The 21349-nt window shown below is 42.7% G+C and overlaps 3 protein-coding genes across 7 annotated transcripts in view; 2 read left to right on the forward strand and 1 right to left on the reverse strand.

Annotated features, from left to right (window-relative positions):
* The window catches only part of TMC7 (transmembrane channel like 7), a 20383-nt gene extending 18221 nt beyond the window's left edge, over positions 1-2162 (forward strand). For 3 of the 4 annotated variants that reach the window (XM_083474300.1, XM_083474298.1, XM_083474299.1), the window contains exon 16: positions 418-2162. In XM_083474300.1, the coding sequence (XP_083330426.1) occupies positions 418-477 (60 nt within the window). In that variant the 3' untranslated portion in view covers positions 478-2162. Of the gene's footprint in view, positions 1-33 lie in introns of all 4 variants that reach the window. The other variant, XR_014518914.1, reaches the window with a different exon arrangement.
* LOC310692865 (uncharacterized protein) lies at positions 2163-16446 on the reverse strand. 2 transcript variants are annotated; one of them, XM_083474307.1, is made up of 10 exons: positions 16156-16446; positions 14871-14955; positions 13966-14139; positions 12085-12134; positions 10728-10839; positions 10311-10459; positions 7336-8695; positions 5965-6090; positions 3503-4563; positions 2163-2890 (listed from the first exon to the last, which is right to left on the reverse strand). In XM_083474307.1, the coding sequence occupies exons 1-8, from the start codon at positions 16218-16220 to the stop codon at positions 6064-6066; spliced, it is 2022 nt and encodes a 673-aa protein (XP_083330433.1). In that variant the 5' UTR covers positions 16221-16446; the 3' UTR covers positions 2163-2890; positions 3503-4563; positions 5965-6063. The 2 variants fall into 2 exon arrangements, with proteins under 2 accessions (XP_083330433.1, XP_083330432.1); XM_083474306.1 differs by having other exon boundaries at positions 2472-2890; positions 5965-6095.
* Positions 16447-16574: 128 nt separating this feature from the next.
* COQ7 (coenzyme Q7, hydroxylase) lies at positions 16575-21191 on the forward strand. Its single transcript, XM_083474555.1, has 6 exons — positions 16575-16773; positions 17945-18144; positions 19047-19161; positions 19260-19399; positions 19933-20001; positions 21031-21191. Exons 1-6 carry the CDS (start codon positions 16590-16592, stop codon positions 21106-21108), a joined length of 786 nt encoding a protein of 261 aa, XP_083330681.1. The 5' UTR covers positions 16575-16589; the 3' UTR covers positions 21109-21191.
* The last annotated feature ends 158 nt before the right edge of the window (positions 21192-21349 follow it).

A 21349-nucleotide genomic window follows, 5' to 3' on the forward strand; every position in this document is an offset into this window, starting at 1 on the left:
TGTGGGGCCTGCCTGGTGTTTTTACATGAACAGAATGTGTCCTTTTATTTAAAATGCATCTCTGGGTTATTTGTGGGGCCTGCCTGGTGTTTTTACATGAACAGAATGTGTCCTTTTATTTAAAATGCATCTCTGGGTTATTTGTGGGGCTTGGGAATTTGTTCATTCCCCCACCCCCCAAAAAAATATAGTCCGGCTTCCCACAAGGTCTGAGGGACAGTGGACTAGCCCCTGCTGAAAAAGTTTGCTGACCCCTGATCAGTGGTCAGGGATGATGAGTTCAGTAATATCTGGAGAGGCCATAGGCTCCCCACTCTGGTTTAGATCTTGCTTGGTAGAGGACTTGCACTTTATATTGAAGAACTTTAAATACCTGTTTATTGTATTCCCCATCCCACCACCCAATTACTGCCTTAGGAGAGTCGTGACAAGCTCTTCCTGATCAGGAAGCTAACTGAAGCTCAGAGACTTAGCTGAGGTGCTTTTTCATGCCTGCTGCCTTTGGAGCCGTTTTTTTGGAGCTGCTGTTTAGGGGATGCTAAAAAGAGAAGAAATCTAGTGCCTTGAGCCAAGTGACTTGGAACTTCATCCTTGGACCAGTTTAACTTGCAGTAGATGTGGGCCTCCTGCAGCTGTTCCAATATCTGTGTCCGGATACGGGGCTGGTGTGCATAAGTGAGTTGTTGATCAACTCAGGGAGCCATTTACCATGTTGACATGTTAGGCTTTTCATTGAGCACGCACCCCGTTTATACAGGATTTCTGTATTTCTGTTTGTGCAGAATTGACTCTTAAAAATCGTGCTCAGAATCTCTACCATTGTAGAGGTTTTTGTGAGGTTGTATCTTTATTTTCAATGTTTACACTTTAAGCCTCTGTTTTTCATGGGTGTTTTAAAAGTGTTGTGAACTGCCTTCCCTGTCCTGACCAGGAAGCCCTTTGTAAAGGGTTCTCAGTGTTGTTTTCAATGCCATTCCTTTTTTTATTAAAAAAAAATCAACTTTTATCAGTTTTACTTAATAACATGTAAGTACATCATTCCTGATGGTAACTGCCTGGGTCTGTGCTGGTTCAGTCATATAGCAGAGTGTATGCAGTGAAATGTAGTTCTTCTAGTCTTCTTTGATGGAGAGGCTTGGTTGATTACCTGTCCAGAACTCAGTATGTGCTTGAGGAAGGGAAGATACATTACCTGTCTTCAGGTACAACCCCCCCCCAAAAAAAATGTTAGGGCGATTATCTCTGCTGCCCCAAATCTTCCTGAAGACTTGCTGGGTATAAACTAGGCATGTATTGTGCTTCAACCCAGAATCTGACTTCTGTTGATTTACTCTGCCAGATGGTTGGATTTTGCATACTAGATAAGAACGGCTTTATGCTGAAGCCTATATACGTGCCCCAACTATATACTTTGTTTTGTTTTAATTGCTGCTTTAGGAGAGCTGTGGCAAACTCTTCCTAATCAAAAAGCCAATGGAACCTCAGAGGCACAGCTGTGAAGCCCTGCCCATAGGTGCCCATGGTTCATGCGGTCCATGGCCATCTATAGAAACCACTTAAATCCAGGGTTGGAAAGTTGTGGTCCTCCAGATGTTGTTAAGACTACAGCTCCCAACATCCCTGGCTGTTGGTCTTGCTGCGTGGGGCTGATGGGAATTGGAGTTCAACATCTGGAAGGCCACAGGTTCCTTACTCCTTCTGTATTCACTGGGTATAAATATAAGCGGCAAGGGACAGGAAAATGCTGATAGCATTATGCTTCAAAACAAACGTGTAGATGCTCAAGTCATTAAGTTGAAACAAAAAGATTTTTTGGAATGAGATGGGGGTGGAAGAAAGGACGTATTGAGGTAGGTTTGTAACTATATAGTTACTCAGAATCCTCAGAAACCTTGGTTTTTCAAATTGTAGAAGGGTCAGACTATCAGGTAACAGCCAGATCCTTGGCTGGAGTTAATTGCTGTGTTGAAATAGAAGCCAAGGGTTTGCTCATCTTTGGCCCTTATTAAGTAGCCATGTTTTCTCACTCTATTTCCATTTTGGATAAGCATTAATTGTTGCATTAAATGGCACACTTCAGAGGTACTTAAAAACAAACAAAGAAATATTATAAAAATGGTAATGTATATATTAATTAATGCTAATAAATATATTGCAGCTGCTTTATGGAGTGTTGGCTTTTATTTCTCTTTAACTACATTATTCAGCTTTGTCAAATCATATTACCCAAGGGTCAAGCTTTCAGCACAACATTAAAGCAACAACAGTTGAACACTTCAAAATCATGTTTGCAAAACACAGGGCATAATCTGACCAAAGTTTAAAAACACTTAGTCATCTTTCAAGGGGATAGCAGCATTTTGTCCTTATTTCTGAGCCTGGAGGAAGATTCTAGTCAGTCTAAAGTAGTGGTTCTCAGGGGGGGGGGGGGAATTCTGAGCCACACTTTCAGAAAAAAAATCTGCTTGTACCACACCAATTTTTTTATTGATAAGGAATACATTGGAAAACAAAAAGAAACAAATCCTAGCAGTGCTTGATTTATAACATACAACACAATTACTTTATAATTTGACCGTGGGATGTTCATAAGATATTAAACAACACAGCTACATAAGAACTTGAATCATTCCCAAAATATAATTATAAATGAGCCTCTTACATATGTACTTTAAGTATGTTTTTTTTAGAAAAGGTAAAGGACCCCTGGATGGTCACCTTTTACCTTAAGTATGCATACAAACTCAGAGGTGTGAACTTGCTTTTGCTGGGTAATCTTGATATTAGGTCTAATTTGAGACAAATTCATCTCCTCAACACAAGGAAGCCTTTATCTTTTCTGATCTTTAATATTTGGAAGACCCTGTTCACAATAATACGTTGTAAAGAACTGTACAGTGGTACCTCGCAAGACGAAAAACTCGCAAGATGAAAGAGTTTTTTTGTTTTTTGAGTTGCTTCGCAAGACGAATTTCCCTATGGGCTTGCTTCGCAAGACAAAAAGTCTTGCAAGTTTGTTTCCTTTTTCTTAAAAGCGTTAATACCCATGGAGCATTGCCTGAAGACTTTGGTGATTTTTGAAGCTTTTCCAAAACTTCTTTTGCAGCCATTTGGTAAGTTAAACTTTTAAAACTTTTTTTTTGGGGGGGTTGGATTTTGGGTTGGGGTGTTTGGAATTCAAGGACTTGGTGTTGGGGAGGGGTTTGCAAGAATCTGGAAGCTTATGTGTGTTTTTTCTGCATTTTTATGATTTTTTGTGACCATTGGGGCACTCTGCTGTTGTTAAAAAAAAAAAGATTTCTGGGTTTGGATTTCTGTGTGGTGGGTGGCTGGGGGGGTCAGGGAATTGTTGAGAAGGGGTTTGTAAGAATCTGGAATGCATAGGACCATAGGAACGCATTAATTGATTTTCAATGCATTCATATGGGAAACTGCTTCGCAAGACGAAAAATTCGCAAGATGAAAAACTCGCAGAACGAATTAATTTCATCTTGTGAGGCACCACTGTAGAAGAATAGCCAATGCTCTTGAAGAGAGACATGGATAGATATCCCCACCACCACCACCACCAAAAAAATAAGTTTTCTACTATGCTACTCTGAAATGTTTAAATGTTTCTTTGATTGTCCTTGAATCTTCCCGCAGTACTTGCCATCCTTTCCTGCCAAACCCCTTGAGAACCACCGGTCTTAAAAGAAGAACTTCACACAGTGCAGTGTTGAACTATCAGATTTGCTTCTGTTGAGAGTCATCCATTTAGATGGTTTTTAAAAAGGGAGGGAGATTCATAAAGGGTAATGCTGTCAGTGGTTTCTAGATGTGATGGCAATCTGCAACCTCCCGGTTCAGAGGCAACATGCCTCCAGGTACAAGTTGTTGAAAAACAGTGGTTGTGAGAGGGCTGTTTTGCTCATGTCCTTCTTGCAGTCTTCGTGAGAGGCATCTGTTGGTTACTGGGACTATACAGACCTTTGTTCTGATCCAGCAGGGCTCTTCTTAAAATAACAATTTCAAAATCTTTCAACACTGGGGATTAAACTGTCTTAAAAAATCAGAGCTCAGTCCCGTCGATTTCAAGAGTCTCTGGACATTATGGGCAGATTTTGTTTAGAGGTCAGTTCATCTTTCAATCTTTTAAGAAGATTCCCACAGTGGAAACAGGTTTTTCGTTTCAGGTGGGTGATTTTATCAGCTGTCAAGATTACAAAAATAAAACAGCACTCTATTCATACCTGACGCAAGCATCAGCCTGGGCAGACAGTCACTGAAATTGGAGAGGCATTGGGAGAAAAATGCATTTGAGATCTAAATGCTACTGATTTGATTTCCATGAACATAGCGAATAATGCATTAAACAATCAGAAGCAGAGTGGTAAAAAAGAGTGGTGGCTACCATGCCTTTTTTTATGACGAGGAAAGAAATAAGCCAACAATTAATGTGGTCCTCTTGGAGTTGGGGATCTGCACTAAAATGACTGGGGGAAGTGAGAAAAATAAACTATTTGATTGACGCAGGTACCCTCAGTTCCATGATCCAAGTCTCTTCTCGTCTCAGTGGGAGAACTGAAGGGAGAAAAAGCAAAGATTACAAAATGGACTTAGACAGGGAGAAAATGACTGGCTAGGCCACGGGTCAGCAAACTTTTTCAGCATCTTTTTCATTTTTTTCAACAGTCCACTGTTCCTCAGACCTTATGGGGGGCTGGACTATATTAAGAAAAAGAAAAAAGAACTAATTCCTATGCCCCACAAATAACCCAGAGATGCATTTTAAATAAAAGCACACATTCTGCTCATGTAAAAACACACTGATTCCCAGACCATCCGTGGGCTGGATTTAGAAGGCGATTGGGTCGGATTTGGCCCCCAAGCCTTAGTTTGCCTACCCATGGGCTAGGCTATGATGTAGCTCAGATGGCAAAACTGTTATTCAGTGAAAGAAGGTGGAGCATCCTTGCACTAAACTAAAGGAAAATCAAACCCGACCAAAGCCACTCCCCTTGCTTTGCTCTGTAGACTCTTCACCCAAACAAGGAAGTAAAACTGAAACATAATGTTAGGGTACGTGGAGATTAAGGAAGCGAAACTGAGCATTAAGCTTAATTTGCAGGCGTGAGAGACACAACAAAAGTAACCTTACTACCCTTCACAGCAAGGAGCACTTTTTAAAAAGACCTTCTGAATGCTTCCTCTTCCCATCTGATCACTGCCCAGGAAAAAAAAGGTGGTGGGTTTTGTTTGGTACTGCCCTGCGTCCCTAAAATTAGCCATAGATCCCAAGTATTTAAAAGCCTTAAAGGTACTCCACTCTGAACCAAATAACACACATACAAACAACTACATGAGACCACATGTTAGTCAAACATTACTCTTGAACCAGTGCATTCACCAGAAGCCAGTCCAAGCATGCTTTCCAGAATTCTGTAAGCTGAGCTTTGGCAGACCTGCGTGGGGAGGGTATCTGTAAGTGGGAGGCAGCCACATAATGCTTTTCTGCACACTTTAATAATGTGGATATACTGAACAGATGTGAACAAGAGGATGAGCTTCAGACAACCTTAAGAGCTTTGGGGATGAAGTGCTTTCTCACATGTACAGGATTCATCGAATCATAGAAACTTAGAGTTGGAAGGGACCCCAAGGGTCATCCAGTCCAACCCGCTGCAGTGCAGAAATATCAGCTAAAGCATCCATGGCAGATTCAGTCTCTACTTCTTCCTTTGCTTTTACCCTGCCTGAATGGCCAGATGTTAATGGCAAGAAAGGGCTGCTAACTCATTAGTCATCCATATGTTGAATATAAGTGGGTGGCGGGAGAGTGGTGGTGGTTATTGCTAGGCATAATCTCTCTGGCCAAACTATGAAACCGTGATGTTACAGCACACCTGGAAACATCTAGACTAGAGTATCGTATTTTTAAAAATTCAAAATTGTCATTCGGCAACAGAATTAAAGTTTTCATACCTTGGCTTTTTGCTTTCTTGACGGAACCTATCTTGACATGTGGTGGTCTCTTCTGGCGTCACCTTCCGAAGTTTCTGAACAAGAAGTTCCATGCTAGGGTCAGTGTTGTTTTCCTCCTTGCTGTTTCTGCTCTAGGATTAAAAGCACATGTAGGTAACATTTAGGTAATAGGGATATAACATAGATTTCTGTTGGAAATGTTAGATTATCCCTAATTCAGATGTCAGGGCAGTTCCTATGGAGGAGATCTTCTGGCCCAGGGTTAAGAAGACTTCAGGCTCGCTGGAACTATTTGTATTTTACACAGCTCCCAAGATCTAACAGCTAGAGCCAGGTGTGTGTAAATATGTGCACACAGTTCAGCAAAAGTATGTCTCTTTCACATGAAGTACGTATGTTGTAGCAGAGGTAAAATCTTTAAAAACAGGCACCTTGGATGAATTTTCACAATAAACGGGATGCACTGTTCTAGTGCATATAAATAGGTTGACAAACATATATTTAGCCCTGGAGAGAGAAGATTGAATGGGAACAGTAATCACCATAAATTTAAACTCTATAAAATTGCAGGAGGCAGCTGTTTACATCAGTGTCTGCCATAGATCAACATAATTAGATCTACTGCTTATGCTGCCCAGCTCTTATGTCATAGACCAGGGGCTGCCAACATCATGCCGTCCAGTTGTTGTTGGACTACAACTCCCATCAGCCCCAGCCAGCATAACCAATTGTCAAGGATGATGGGAGTTGTAGTCTACTGATAACTTGAGGGTCACGGGTTTCCCACCCCCTGTCCTGGAGCCAGTAATCACTGGAAAGCACTTCAGGCTGATACAAAAGTATTATTCATAATGATGTGGGGCTGCTGAGATGGTACAATGTAATATGAAGAGACCCATACCCCAGATGTCCACTTTGACAAGTAGCATATGGTGGAAATGAATTTGTCTGTGTCTTCTGCTTCTGCCCATCCTGAGCAAGACCTATCAAATACCCCTGAGGCAGCATCACTCTAGTTCACTGAGGGACATTTATATGGTGGATCTGATCTACCTAGTGTTGATGACTGTGGCGTGGCTACCCACCACCACCAGGTAAACTCCTCAGAACAGGTGAGGATGCATCAGAAAGCTCTTTCCCCGAAACCTACTTGAACATGAAGATAGAGAATGAGCTGCAGCACTACTAAGAGACAAATGGCAGATTGGCTCAGCACCTCTTGAGCTGCCCAATAAATCATAACCGATCTGCCCAATTTTAAAAGATGGGTTTGGCCTAATTAGGCAGCTTCCAATTTTGCTGAAAAGTAATGGGGAACCTCATTCCAGAAGCCAAGTAGAAGTCATTAAAGCACAACTTCAAATGCCTTACCATCTGTTCACATAGGCCAGTTAATGATCTGGCACTCAGGCTGCTAGAGGCAGATGAAATGGTGAATTCTTCTTCCGACTGCTCACTTTCCAGTCTTTCTAAAATAGTTGTGGTTTTGACAGGGGGTCCCAGATGTTGCTTTTCAGGAGCTTGACACACACAGTAACTCAGTAGTTCTGAACACCTGCAAGCACCTGGTGTCACTGATGGGAGAGGCATCATTTGCTTATCCTGGGACTCTCCTAAAGTAACATCCTGCATCTGTGTGGTATTGGCAGGGTCCTCAATGGCATATCTGTATCCTTCTTCCTCTGAAGAGAAGAGCTGGTCTAAAAGATGGTGTGTACTTTGGTTTCTGACATTTCCATCTCTAGTCATAGACCTATTCATACTTAAACTTGGTGGTACATCTTCATCCATTTCCTGGCACACTTGATACAGAAAATGCGATTCACGCTGGACCATGGGGATATGGTCATTGTTCTGATCCTCTTGAAGACCTGTCACAGTCCCAGTGGATACTTTGTTGGTGGCAATTGACTGAGTTGCATCTTCAGGGCTTCTTAGGTTTGGCCAGCTACAACTTTCCAAAGAAGGGTGTTCCCAAGCAGCGGTGCCAGGAATAGACTCCTCTTGAAGTGTTTGGAAATGAACCTGGCGGCATTCAGGGTTCCTTGATACTAAATCACACCACTTTTGCTCATTTTGAGGCCAGTCACTTTCAGAGTTTTCCACAAGCTTGCTTTTCTGATCACCTTGGCTGTGTATTTGATTGCCTTGCCCTTTAAGAAACCACCCAGAAATCGGCGTGGGATCATCTTGCTTCTGAGTCTTTTCTATGGACATTAAACTCTGGATACTTATTACTTCAGCGGTTGATTTTGCAGAATATTTTGTGTTGCGTCTTTTTTCTTCTTGATTACTCCTGGAACTCTGGATTGGTCTTGTATTCAAAAATTTGCTTGCTGGAGAGCTCTTAACTTTTGGGACTGTTTCAGTGGGTCTGAGAGATGACTTTTGCCTTTTGATTTTAAGTGGTTTATTGGAAGGTCCAGCAGAATTCTCTGCAAATTGCTGAGTGGGTGAAAAGTTCTTCCATCGAGCATTTGACTGCTTATCTTGGTGTTCAGACATTGCTGAGGAGGTTCTGCTTCTAAGTATACCTTTCCTAAATGCTTCGTTTTGTCCAGTTTGCAAATATAGAGCTACGGACCTCCTATCATCTGAGCTTATATTGCTTGGTATAGGGGGAATTTTCAAAAAAGGCCTGTTAGATTTCTTGGAGTTGTTGGAAGTGCTTGAAGTTTCAGATGATCTCTTCGCCTCTTTCCATTTTTTCCCTTCACTGTTTCGTTTAATCCTGAAAGACACCAGAAAATGAAAACATTGTAAAATCCCATTCACATTTTTTGAGAATGACTTCCTGAGAAGCCAGGAAATAAATTAGAAGATCAAAGGTGCATCCCAGCAAAAAGAAGCAATCCTATATTCACATTACACTGAGGCCAGAAATAAGCCACTGCTATTCTGGTGTAATGGCCGCATATCCAATGATATTCAGCCCAGGAGGGGGAGAAACTCATAACCAGAATATATTAAAAAGATGCTTAAAAGTATCAGATACATCCTTGGTATCTTTAGAAACACCACCATAGCCCAACCAATCATTCCCCCTTCCCCAACACACAAAGGCAGCCAATGGACTTGTGTCAAGGGCACCCCACATTCTTGCATCATTCCTCCTCTCTCACACACACAAGATAATGCCACAGTGCCCCCACTCATCCCAGCAGTGCTGGAAGGTCAACTTTAGGTGTGAAGGGGGATGCTTGTGTTGACACAAGATCTTCATCAGAGTCAAAGGAAACTCTAGCATTCTAACCTCACAGGTGGATTAGGGACGTGGGTGGCACTGTGATCTAAACCACAGAGTGCAGGGCTTGCCGATCAGAAGGTCGGCAGTTCGAATCCCCGTGACGGGGTGAGCTCCCGTTGCTTGGTCCCAGCTGCTGCCCACCTAGCAGTTCGAAAGCAAGTCAAAGTGCAAGTAGATAAGTAGGCGGAAAGGTAAACGGTGTTTCTGTGCACTGCTCTGGTTCGCCAGAAGCGGCTTAGTCATGCTGGCCACATGACCTGGAAGCTGTCTTAGGACAAACGCCGGCTCCCTCGGCCTATAGAGCAAGATGAGCGTGCAACCCCAGAGTCGTCCGCGACTGGACCTAAAGGTCAGGGGTACCTTTACCTTAACCCCACAGAAATGAGCAAATATCCACACTAATAAAACTGTAGGATCCCTTCATCATGTCACCTCAATGAAAAAGCCTAACAATCCCAGAGATGGCTCGTCCACTGCTAAAAGGAGGAGATGCCAGGGCAATTAGGTGCCCAGAGAAAACTGATCCATCAGCTGCAAGGGAAAGGAGGAGGTGGGAATACTTTTCTGAAAGACAAAAAGCAAACAGAAGGAAAGAAGATGGAATCTCAGGAGGATAGGAAGCATCATTGGGCATGTGAAATGGTTAGTCTAGGGATGGAGGAGACATTTGATTCAGTGTACATTTAAAGCACGATATGCAAATCAAAACACAGCCATCCTTTAAAATCTGCACTCAACCCTATTATGGGGTGCATTTCTCCAGCTAACCACTCTTTACCAAAATGTGGATAAAAATAGAGGTATTAGTGATAAAAACATGCACTATATTAGGGGAAATTGCTTGCAAAACTGCACATTAGTCATGTGAAATATGTTTTTTAGGATAAATTTGCACTAGAATGCTGGTGAGTTTTCACGAGGATTTAAAAATAAAATAAATTAGCAAATTGCTGCAAGATGTGAATAAAAAATTTAAGTTTGGAAAAATGAGGAACTGGTAGAAATGGACAAATCCTCCCATCTCTGGGTTTGACTGTATGGAATTTGGGGCAAAGGTTTCTTTCAAGATGCCAACTGGCATGCCACCATGCTGCCGTACCTTCTTGCTTCATTTTTGTGAGAATGTGTGGAGGAAAGACCTGCCGTGCTGCCACTGTCCAAACTTTGAATGTTTTTTGCTTCTTTTCTCTTTAAGGTTGAAAAGCTTTCTTGAATTGTTCCCATTTCTCTCGGAGAGGCTTCAGAAGTCTGGAGAGAGAGAGACTCAACATAAATTCTTGAGAAATGTGTTTTTTATCCGTTGAGTTTGACAGAGAGATGTGTTCACAAAAGCTGTCTACGCTCAACTCTAGAAGTAAAACAGTAGCAGAATTATTGCTGGGAGATGTTTGCTAGATAGCTAAAAAGTCAGCTGACTTCTTTCCGTACGTAAAGAGCATAAAGGAACAGTGACAGATTTTAGGGGAGATGCTTAACAATTTTGTAAATGAGTGAAAGAGCGTGACTTGATACACACAGCAGCCACGATTAGCTTGGAAGCCGATGAAATGAGTCTCCGTACTTCTGGTGCCATACATGGAGTAGTAGTTATATGTAGTCTGGAGGGAGTAGTCTGCAGATTTTCCTGCCTGATGAAAAACAAAGGTACAGTTAATTAATGCCAAGAAAAATGCCGATATTTACAACAAGCAGGCCCAGCTCCAAGTTTTGGGGGTCCTGGGCTGCTGGGGGTGCGTGCCTAGCTAAGATGATGGTGGCACATCTGAACAGAACTGGGGATCTCATACACAAACTCACTGCTGGAGCTGCTGGCTGCTCACTTGCTTACAAGTGGTGGTTCTGGAGAGGTGCTGAATGGAGCTGTGAGCCTTCACATGTGCAAACTCCCTGACAGGGACATAGGAATCTGCCTTATGCTAAATCAGACCATTGGTCCATCTATCTGAGTACTGTCTACACTAACTGGCAGCAGCTCCCCAGGGTTTCTGGCATGGATCTCTCCCAGCCATACCTGGAGATGCTGGAAGTGAACCCAGGATACCTTCTGCATGCAAATCAGATGCTCTATCACTGAGCTACACCCCTTCCCTGACGCCACTGGCTTAAATATGATGGTCTTTCCCCTGATGTGTGTATGTTGGGGGCAGCGTAATAAAGGTGGCAAAGCTGTAGAATCTGTGTATGCAGCTCATAACTCTGCTCAGTGCTGTCCCCAGCTGGCACTATGGGTGGGCAAGTGGCCAGCTAGCCACAGTACTGGGCAAGGCAGGTCTGCATTCCCTGCCTATTTCCCCCAAATGCCTGCGGCCCCCAATATAGCATTGCTACATTCAGAGGAATCGGTTGGGAATGAGAGTGATTATTTCTACAACACCTAAGCCTATGCTTCTCTCTTCAGTACTGAATCCTAAATCTCGGCCCCCGTTAAATTAAAAATCCTGACATTAGTGTTGGGGATTCCCAGTATTTACCCAAGCATGCCAGGTGCCTGACTGCAAGACCAACAGCTTTCAACAGGAAAGACTGGACACAATTATACACTGTCATCTCAAAATGACAAAACCATAGGATCCAGCTGCCATTTTGTACAAGCAGGGGCTGCATCCAGAGCATCCCAGTTTGGTTCAACCAGCAGCTGTGGCTGTGTGAACCCCAAATCCACTGTCAGTAGCTCAAAGACACAGCACATGTGTGGCAGCTGCAGTGGGGTGGTTGAGTGTGTTAATGCAATAGGTTTTCTTTCATACACTCAACTACTATAATTTCAGGGAGAAAATAATTTGAGATTGTTCTTGGGTGTACATTTGCAATCAGCGGGGCAGCAAGAGCTTCTGCTGACCATTAGGCAACAATTAGACAGCAATAGGTTTTACCTTTTTGTACTTTTTGCTTTGCCCTCGTTTGTTCTATCAGGTATGTAATCCTACAAATAAAGATGCAGACGATGTTACTAACTTGCCTAATGCAAGTCAAAACGCTAGATGCTTTGGGAGCCTAGAAAACCACCCAGTTGCACTTTATCTCTTTCCATAATGAATCCCGATTTTGCAACGATGCAAAGGCCTGCAGCAAATGAGCTGAGTCCTGGGGAGCAAAATTAGTAGGCAGCAGAGGATGAGTTTTGCTACAGTCAATTTATTTCACTGTTAATTTGTATGTCATATTTGTTGTTATAGTCGTATTTGTTTTATCACTCTCTGTTTTTGTTTTTAAGCCTTCTCAGCAGCTGTCTCTTGGTAGCCACTGTTTTATTTTCACAAAATGCCCTGGACATAAGTCAGAGGAGGGAGAAGTAATGGCCTTGATCACAACAGACAGCCACGCTCCCTCATCCCACCCCTTTCTTCAAAGGAGCTCAAGATGGCATACACAGTTTCCCCCCTCCCATTTCATCCTTGCAACAACCCTATGAAGGTGGTTAAGCAGAGAGAGAGCAATTTGCTCAAGATCACCCAGTAAGCTTCAGGAATGAGTGGAGATTTGAATCGAGATCTCCCCTGTCTTAGCCCACCACTCAGCTGCTCCACCATACAGGCAGGGAACTGCCTTGTTCTGTGGGAAGAAGGAAGCGGAGGAGGCACACAATCCTGAGATGTGTAATGTCAAACTGCAGTTTGGCGTTATTATTTATTAAATTTAAAGGAGCCCACGGCAGCAAACAACAAGTGACAAAACAATGAAAGCATTTTAAAAACAATTCCAATACGGTGGTGCCTCGCAAGACGAAATTAATTCGTTCCGCGAGTTTTGTCGTCTTGCGATTTTTTTCGTCTTGTGAAGCACGGTGTTGGGAAAGTTTTGGAAAAGCTTCAAAAATCACCAAAGTCTTTAAAAACCTCAAAAAAGGCTACCACACCACGTTCTATGAGTTGCTCCTTGAAGTCAAGTCGCAACTGTATTAACGGTGTTAAGAAAAAGGAAACAAACTTGCAAGACGTTTCCGTCTTGCGAAGCAAGCCCATAGGGAAAATCATCTTGCGAAGCAGCTCAAAAAACGAAAAACCCTTTCGTCTAGCGAGTTTTTCGTCTTGCGAGGCATTCGTCTTGCAGGGCACCACTGTATAGATGATGGCTGGAAAAGTTCTTTGCTTAAAAGGTTTGTGGGAAGAGGAAGGTCTTCAGTAGGGGACAACAAAGACAGTTTCTGTCTAATATTGAACCGGGGGAATTCAAAAGGGCAAGTACCATGGCACTGAAGGTTGGATTCCTATATTGTGCGGAACAGAACTTGTGAAAAAATTGTATCTGCAGAGCACAGTGACCAATTGGGTATATAAGGAGAGAGATGATCTTTCAGGTATCTTGGTCATAGGCTGTACAGACGAATGCCTCGCAAGACGAAAAACTCGCTAGACGAAAGGGTTTTTCGGTTTTGCGTTGCTTTGCTAGACGAATTTCCTTATGGGCTTGCTTCGCAAGACGAAAACGTCTTGCGCTTTTTTTCTTAAAGCCGCTTGAAGAGGCGCAGTTGCGACGGACTGTGCTTCGCAAGACGAAAAACATCGCAAGACGAAAAGACTCGCGGAACGAATTACTTTCGTCTTGCGAGGCACCACTGTATAGGGCTTTATACACCGAAACCAGTGCTTTGAACTTATTATGTGTGAACACACCCACTGGCTGGATACACATTGCTATTTCCCATATGATGGCTCTACCACCATACATGGCAGATGATTCCCCAAACATGAAATGATATGTATTAAAAAGGTGGTATGCATAAAGAAATAGAGAAGAGTGATTCTAAATATTACTTGTGCCATCTTTTTAATAAGCTTTTCCAAATCCTTTTGCTTTTCTGGGCTTTTCTGCAATTTTCTGTTGCATTCTTCAGTGCTCCCCATAAAGGCACGTAAGGATGCTTCCAATTTAATCTCAGCAAAATTATGTTCCAGCTCCCGGTTTTCCTTCACCAAAAATGCTGGATGCTGCAAGACCAGTAAAAATGAAGATTCTTAGAAAACTATTTAGATTGGGGAATCTTGAGAAACTCTACAAGAAAGCTAATAGGCTCAAATCTACAGTACACAAAACTAGTTTTTGTGTGTGCGTATTCAACATTAAAAACCCACTTTTCTATATGCAAATGTTAAAATACTCAATCATAAAAAAGAAAAAAATCCAATGCATCTCACTGGTATTGCAAATACCACTCAAAATCTATAAATTTGGGCTGCAATCCTAAACACACATTTGGATATACGGTAAATCCCATTGAACTCAGTGGGACTACATCCATATAGGATAGAGTGGCGGGGGCAACCCATCCAGATGGACATGGCTAGGATGGCAAGGCACGAGGGTCAAGTTTGCTACCATGATAATCACCATCAAGGCCAGATGCAGCATAACAACCCAGCAAATACCAAATGGGAAGAGGCTAACGATCAGCCACCACATGCTAAGTTACAACAGGAGTAGGCAGAAGGTAGTTTCTGGTGGGCTAATTAGTGCTAGAATAGTACCCTCCAGATGTTGGACTTAAACTCCCTTCATGCTTGGATTGCCACCCCCAAGCCTGGTTGCAAGTGAGAAGATAGGAAGGTGGGGAGCTGGCTGAGGTTAGTGGGCCAGTGCCCCCCTTTCCCTAATGTACCAGCCTTCATTGTGTGCAACAGATGTGATTTTGAAACCCACACATACGTTAACAAATATTTACCAAATGCAAACTTTCAGTCTCATCATGGATGACTCCAGATGAATCGAAGGAATCTTCTTTTCTTTGTACATCAACATAATACTTTCTAAATGAGGAAAAACACATTTTTTCCTTATTATTTTTTTTAAAGCATAATTGCCATCTGGCTATGCTACTCCCTTTGCCATCATAACATTCAAAATCACAAAGCTATCGTGAAGAGTTCGGGAGTGTCAAGATGCTTCTACATTCCTGTCTAATTTTGCAGTACAAATTTAGCATTTAAAGATCACGTATTGGCCTGAGATGATAGTTGAAGCGTTGCCAAGCAGGATGGAAAGGGCAGATCTCCAAGGCAGCAATCCTACACATACTTACCTAGGCATAAGTTCCATTTACATATGACAGTGCTGTGAATTACCTGTCTAGGTAGTAGGGAATGAGGATGGGGCCATTGCCCTGAACATATTTTATAAGATCAGACAGCAGTATACTGCAAGCCAAATGTCTGTTCAATCTTGTGCTGTGTGGCTTTATAACTAGGGTTGCTAGATCTTAATTTAAAAAACATTAATAATAATTTAAAATTAACATTGATCAGTCCCTGATGGTCACTGCTAAGTGGATGTATTTAGTGTGCTTGTGGGTTTTCACTCTCATTATGGGAGTGATGATGAGACCCAGTGTGGCACAGTGGTTAGAGCACTGAGAGACCAGGGTTCAAATCCCCATTTGGCTATGAAGCTCACCGTGTGACTTTGGACCAGTCGCGGCCTGTCAGCCTAATCTACCTCTCAGGGTCACTGTGAGGAAAAATGAAAGAAATAAGGATGTATGGTACCTCTTGAGCTCTTTGTAGAAAGGGTGGCATGTAAGTGTAATAATAAATAAACATATTAATCTGTACTGTTACGGTCATGTCAAAGTCCTTTTGTATTTATTAATTAAATTTATATACCGCTTGACTCTAAAGAAAAACCCACAAGGCAGATTACAGAAAACTGTATAATTATGTATGTTGCTGGTGTCATAGGTATATATTATTAATATAATAACAATAATGCATCTATATTCTGCCTTTTTTTTCCTGACAGGGACTCAAGGAGGCTTACCGATAAAATAACAGCAGTGAAAAACATTGGGGGGTTGTGGACCCATTAACAAGCAATTACAGATTAATAGAATTAAAGCACGCACACACACACACACACATATACACACACACACATACAGATAATTACGAATTACATTTCTGCCCCCGTTTCCCAGCCACTGAAGCGCGCGCACACACATACACACTCCTTACAGCCTGTGGGCCACCGAGCGGGCCAGTCCCCGGGGGGACACGGAGCCCCCCAGCACCGCCGCCATCGCTTCAGCCCTCAGCGCCGGGAAGGCGTTCTGTGGTCGCCATGACAACCTGAGGAGGACGCGCCTCCCGAGGAATTGGCGGTCGCTTTCCTCCAATGGGGGAAAGGGAAAGGCGAGCGAGGGCGGGAACCAAAGTACACAGAGGGGAACACAGAGATACGAAAGTCAGAGCTCCCAAGCCGCGCACGCGCGCGCAGGTAGGTAGGTACATGCGGGCGTGGGTAGGAACGGGAGTGAATAAAGCGAAATGTCTGTAATGGGCTGTCAGTTTCTCTCTCCGCTCGGCGGCAGGCAGAATAAAAGTTAGAAAGGAACCCGGAAAGCTGCAACTTTCTGTAACTCTACATCATTATCTATTGAGACAAAGCAATGTTGTATAATGGCTGGGAACGCGAAGGCGACTTTGGCCTGTCTTTCGTTGCTAGAGTGGGCGCGGTTGGGCAGGCCGATGGCTGCGACGTCATCAGTCCGCGCCAGGCACCCGTGGGCGGAGGGATGGCGGCGGGGCTGCAGCTGCTGCGAGCTGAGTGCTGGCGGTCCCTTTGCAGGGAAGGTAGGGCGGGAGGGCGCCCTTGACGTAGCCGCCCCTCTCCCGGGATGTTCTCCTTCATTTCTCCCCGGTGCTCCTTGCCGCCCTCTAAACGTCCTCCCCCCCCATCCGCCCTGCCCTTTTCAGTCCCCTTGACAAACCCTCGTTCGTCGCAATGGGTGGCGGTGAGGGGAAGGCGCTCTGTGTACGCTCAGAGGCATGCTCGGCCATAGCTGCATGATTTAGATCTTACTCCTTCAGGACGCAGTCAGGTCTCTGCAGCAGCTAAAAGAATAGTATGCTGCAACAATAATATTTAACGCGTTATTACTCTCGTATTTTAACTTAGTAAAATAGTATTGTTATTAATGATATACTCACTGCTTTTTTCTGGGATGGGGGGGGGGCGAATACACCTAAACATTTTGTGAATATTTGTACTTTGGTCCATTTACTGTATTAATTTTTCCCGATTTGAACTATAAAATGGTGATTTTCTGGAATCAAAATGAGAGTACCCCTAAACATTTTTTTAAAAAGAAAAAAGCACTGGATATACTTAAATCTCATTATTAGTAATACTAAATATTATATTTTCAGATTATTATTATTATTTTTATTATTATTATTATAAATAATAAGAATGCTAATAATTTATTAAGCAACAAGAAGGACCAAGTGGACAGTTCTCCCAGTGAAGGGATGTACAAAGACGAGTCTCCCGAAGATCCAAAGCTGTTGTTATTATGAAGGCTGTCATCCCGATAAAGAAGTCGTCCTTCATTAATTGAAGGAGTGTTAGTTAATGCTTTTTCTATAAATTCATAGAAGGAACTACATTCTTAAAATCAACTCCGTTTTTAAAAAATTATGTGCAAAACATTGCAACAGGCACCAGCCTTGAGGGTGTTTCTCTTTTGCTGCTCAGAGGGAAATGCTTCTTTTAAGAACACCTTTTCCACCTGCAGTTTTTATAATTAGTAATAATAATTTAATTCCCTGGAAAACCCCTTCCAATTTAAAGTGATTTTATGTCCTTTTTAGTTGATTTAATTGAAAGACTAACATCACAGCTGTACTTATTACTAAGTAGTAAAAACTTCCTGGCTGCCCTCCTCCCTCCCCATTGTTAGTGAATAGTGACAGGATTCTTGTTCTGACTTTTTTCTGATAAATAAAATGTGTGTTTTTACAGGTGGAAGAAGAAGATGGCATTTGTCATCCTTGCACTCACCTTACAGATGCTGTAGTACTGGAACGACTTATGAAAACATCAATAAGCCAGTTGTTGACCGTATAATCAGAGTGGATCATGCTGGGGAATATGGGGCGAATCGCATTTATGCAGGACAAATGGCAGTGCTAGGGAGAACTTCAGTAGGACCAGTTATAAGGGTGACTATTTCTAACCCATACCTGTATTTTTTTCTCCAATGCTTCTTGTGCTTTAATTAATAATTTATACAATTTATTACCCGCTGTTCTTCACCCTAAGGTCCCAGGGTGGGTTACAGTAATTAAAACAGAACATTAATATTAAAATACAATATGAAAAAATGTAAATGAAGGCCACCAGATATTATGAATACAACAATTTATGCTGTACCTGATTGCACACCACTTAGAATCTATAGTATTTAGTAACACACCTGCTCACTCTTGACTTTTGATACGATGCATATTTTTAAGACCCACTAAATTTTTGTAATTTTAAGTTGTTTCAAACTGTTTTTCCTATCTGTTTTGATCCTGATATGGAGGCTTCCTCAACCCATTGTTTGCCAATTCAGACATAACTGCAAACAGTGGTTTGGTTGTGAGGCAGGCATGTGAGGAAAGGAGGATGCTTATGGTCATGGGCTTTATTCTCAGTCCTCCAAACCATGGTTTAGAGTACAGTGGTACCTTGGTTGTCAGACTTAATCCATTCTAGGAGTCCATTCGACTCCTGGAACCGTTCGAAAACCAAGGCGTGGCTTCCGATTGGCTGCAGGAGCTTCCTGCACTCAAGCGGAAGCCGTGTTGGATGCTTGGCTTCCAAAAAACGTTCGCAAACTGGAACACTTGCTTCCAGATTTGCGGCATTCGGGAGCCAATTTGTTCAGGAGCCAAGCCGTTCGACAACCAAGGTACCAGTGTTTTGGAGAAGTTGCATCAAAATGCAACAATAATGAAATAGCGTTGAAAATGACAGCAGCGCTCTTAAATCTATAATGTATCCTGAAGGCTGATACTGGGGAAGATTTTCCTTCCATGTTACTGCAGATGTCTTGCTGAATGCCATTTTTTTAATGCAGAAAATGTGGGATCAGGAAAAGGACCATTTGAAAAAGTTCAATGAGTTAATGATCTTGTACAGAGTCCGGCCAACCATTCTGTTGCCTTTCTGGAACATTGCGGGATTTATGTTAGGTGAGGCTAAGCCTTTTCCCTCTTTCACGTTTTCTTCTTCATTTTTAATTCAAATACATATATGGGGCACGCGTTTTATTTCAATGACTCTGCAACAGGTGCTGGAACTGCCTTGCTTGGAAAAGAAGGTGCAATGGCTTGCACGGTGGCTGTAGAGGAGAGCATATCTCACCATTATAACAACCAGATCAGGACACTTGTGGAAGAGGATCCAGAAAAATACAAAGAATTATTAGAGGTGTGTTTTAATCCATGGTGGGCTAGTTTTACAGTTAAAGCTCCAGGGGCTCAAGTGTAAAATAGGCATTTTTTAAACAAACATTTGGGCTAACCTTTGAAGGGTGACGGGAGGGTCACAAAATCCGGTGAGTTCCGGCTGAAAAAAAAGCCCTGGTGCTGAGAGCTGTTAGGAGATTCCCATTTCCTTCACAAAGTTACAGTTCCTTGAGTGGTTTGACAGTCAATCCCTCTTTCCCAGGGAACTCTGGGAATTGTAGCTCTGTGAGGGGAAGAGCAGTCTCCTAACAACTCATGGCACAATCAGCAAACTACAGTTCCCAGATTCTTTGGGGGAAGCCATGACCTTTTAAAGTGGCATGGTGCTGTTTTAAATGTGTAGTTCAGATGGGGCCTTACTTATGTTCATTAGCTTCAGTGGGTCTACTCTTGAGTTGGGCTTACGGGCTACAACCCTGGGTGTTCTGGCATCTCTGTTGACTTGCATGTAAGACAGTCAGCTATTCATCTGCTATGTTTTTGTTTTTAAACAAGGTAATAAAGAAATTCAGGGATGAGGAGATGGAGCATCACGACATTGGACTTGATCATGACGCAGAACTGGTAGGTGCCAATCGTTAACTCCCCAGGCTATCCATCATGGCTGGTTTTAGCACCTGGAATCCATGTTAGTGGATGGTTCCTCATCACCCCGGCATGGCTCACCACAGATGGCAGCCCTTAGTCCACACATGGATAAATAACTGGGGCTGTGAGCCACCCAATGTTTTAATTACCCCCAAGGTAGCATCGCTCCAGGTTACTCTCAGAAATTTTAACAGAAAGGCCACCATTTAAATTCCCCAGAATGCCATTGAATTATGCTTATGTTGAGGCCAATGTTAACTTTTAAATGGAGGACAGGTCTTGCCTCTCCCCAGTGAAGCCCCCAAGACTGCAGGGAGTTTCCCAGAGGGCACTTTGATTGGGTTTCGGTTTGCAAACCTGTATCTGAATCTATTAATGATTTCAGCGCAGTGATGTCAAATATGGAAACTAGGTCTGGCTAGTGGACCAATGGACCAATGGTTTAACTCTGTATAAGGCGGTTTCATAGCTACCGTATTTTTCTGTCTATAGGACGCCCCCATGTATAAGGACCCCCCTTATTTTGGGGGGACTAAATTTTAAGAAACTGAGGGGAGATGGCCCAAAGTTGTGGAGCCTCTCCCTGCAGGCAGTTGCGGGTAGGAAGCATTCCCTAGATCGTTTCCTGCCCGCAGTGGCATCGGGGGAAGTTGTGCTCCTGCCAACGAGCTGGCTGGTGGCGTGTAGTTTCTCCTCCCCCCACGCAGCTGCGGGCAGGACCCCCCCCCCAGATCAAGCGCCATTGGGGGAAGCCGTACTCCTGTCAACCAAATGGCTGGCGCGCCCTGCTTCTCCCCCCCAAGCCACTATCCGTGTATTGGACGATCCCAGTTTTTTTACGTAATTTTTGAGTCAAAAAACCTTGTCCAATACACTGAAAAATACGGTACTTAGTATATTGTATCTTGGATGACAGTTTTGGAGTTTCTACGGTGTCACAAGACTGAATTATTCAAATTAAGCTGCAAAGTGTATTAAATGTCCCCCCCTCTCTCTTTTCTATAGGCTCCAGCATATTCCATTTTGAAGAATGCTATACAAATGGGATGTAAAGCTGCAATTTTTTTATCGGAAAGAATATAGAGAAGTTTTGTGCAATAGTATAATAACAGTTTTGAATAAATGGATTATTATAGCATCATTCAAATAATATAAAAGTAAAATCACACAGTGGTGCATCTTTTTTCTTCCTGTTCTGTTCATACAAGCTATCTTCTAGTGCTTATAGCAGCACCAAAAAACAAACAAACCCTAGGGTTGATGGGATGGCATGATACCTTGAGTAAATAATTATAGTTTGATCTTTCACTTGGTAAGAATAATA

This window comes from Podarcis liolepis (assembly GCF_965112155.1).
Source record: "Podarcis liolepis genome assembly, chromosome: 14".
Lineage (NCBI taxonomy): Eukaryota > Metazoa > Chordata > Lepidosauria > Squamata > Lacertidae > Podarcis > Podarcis liolepis.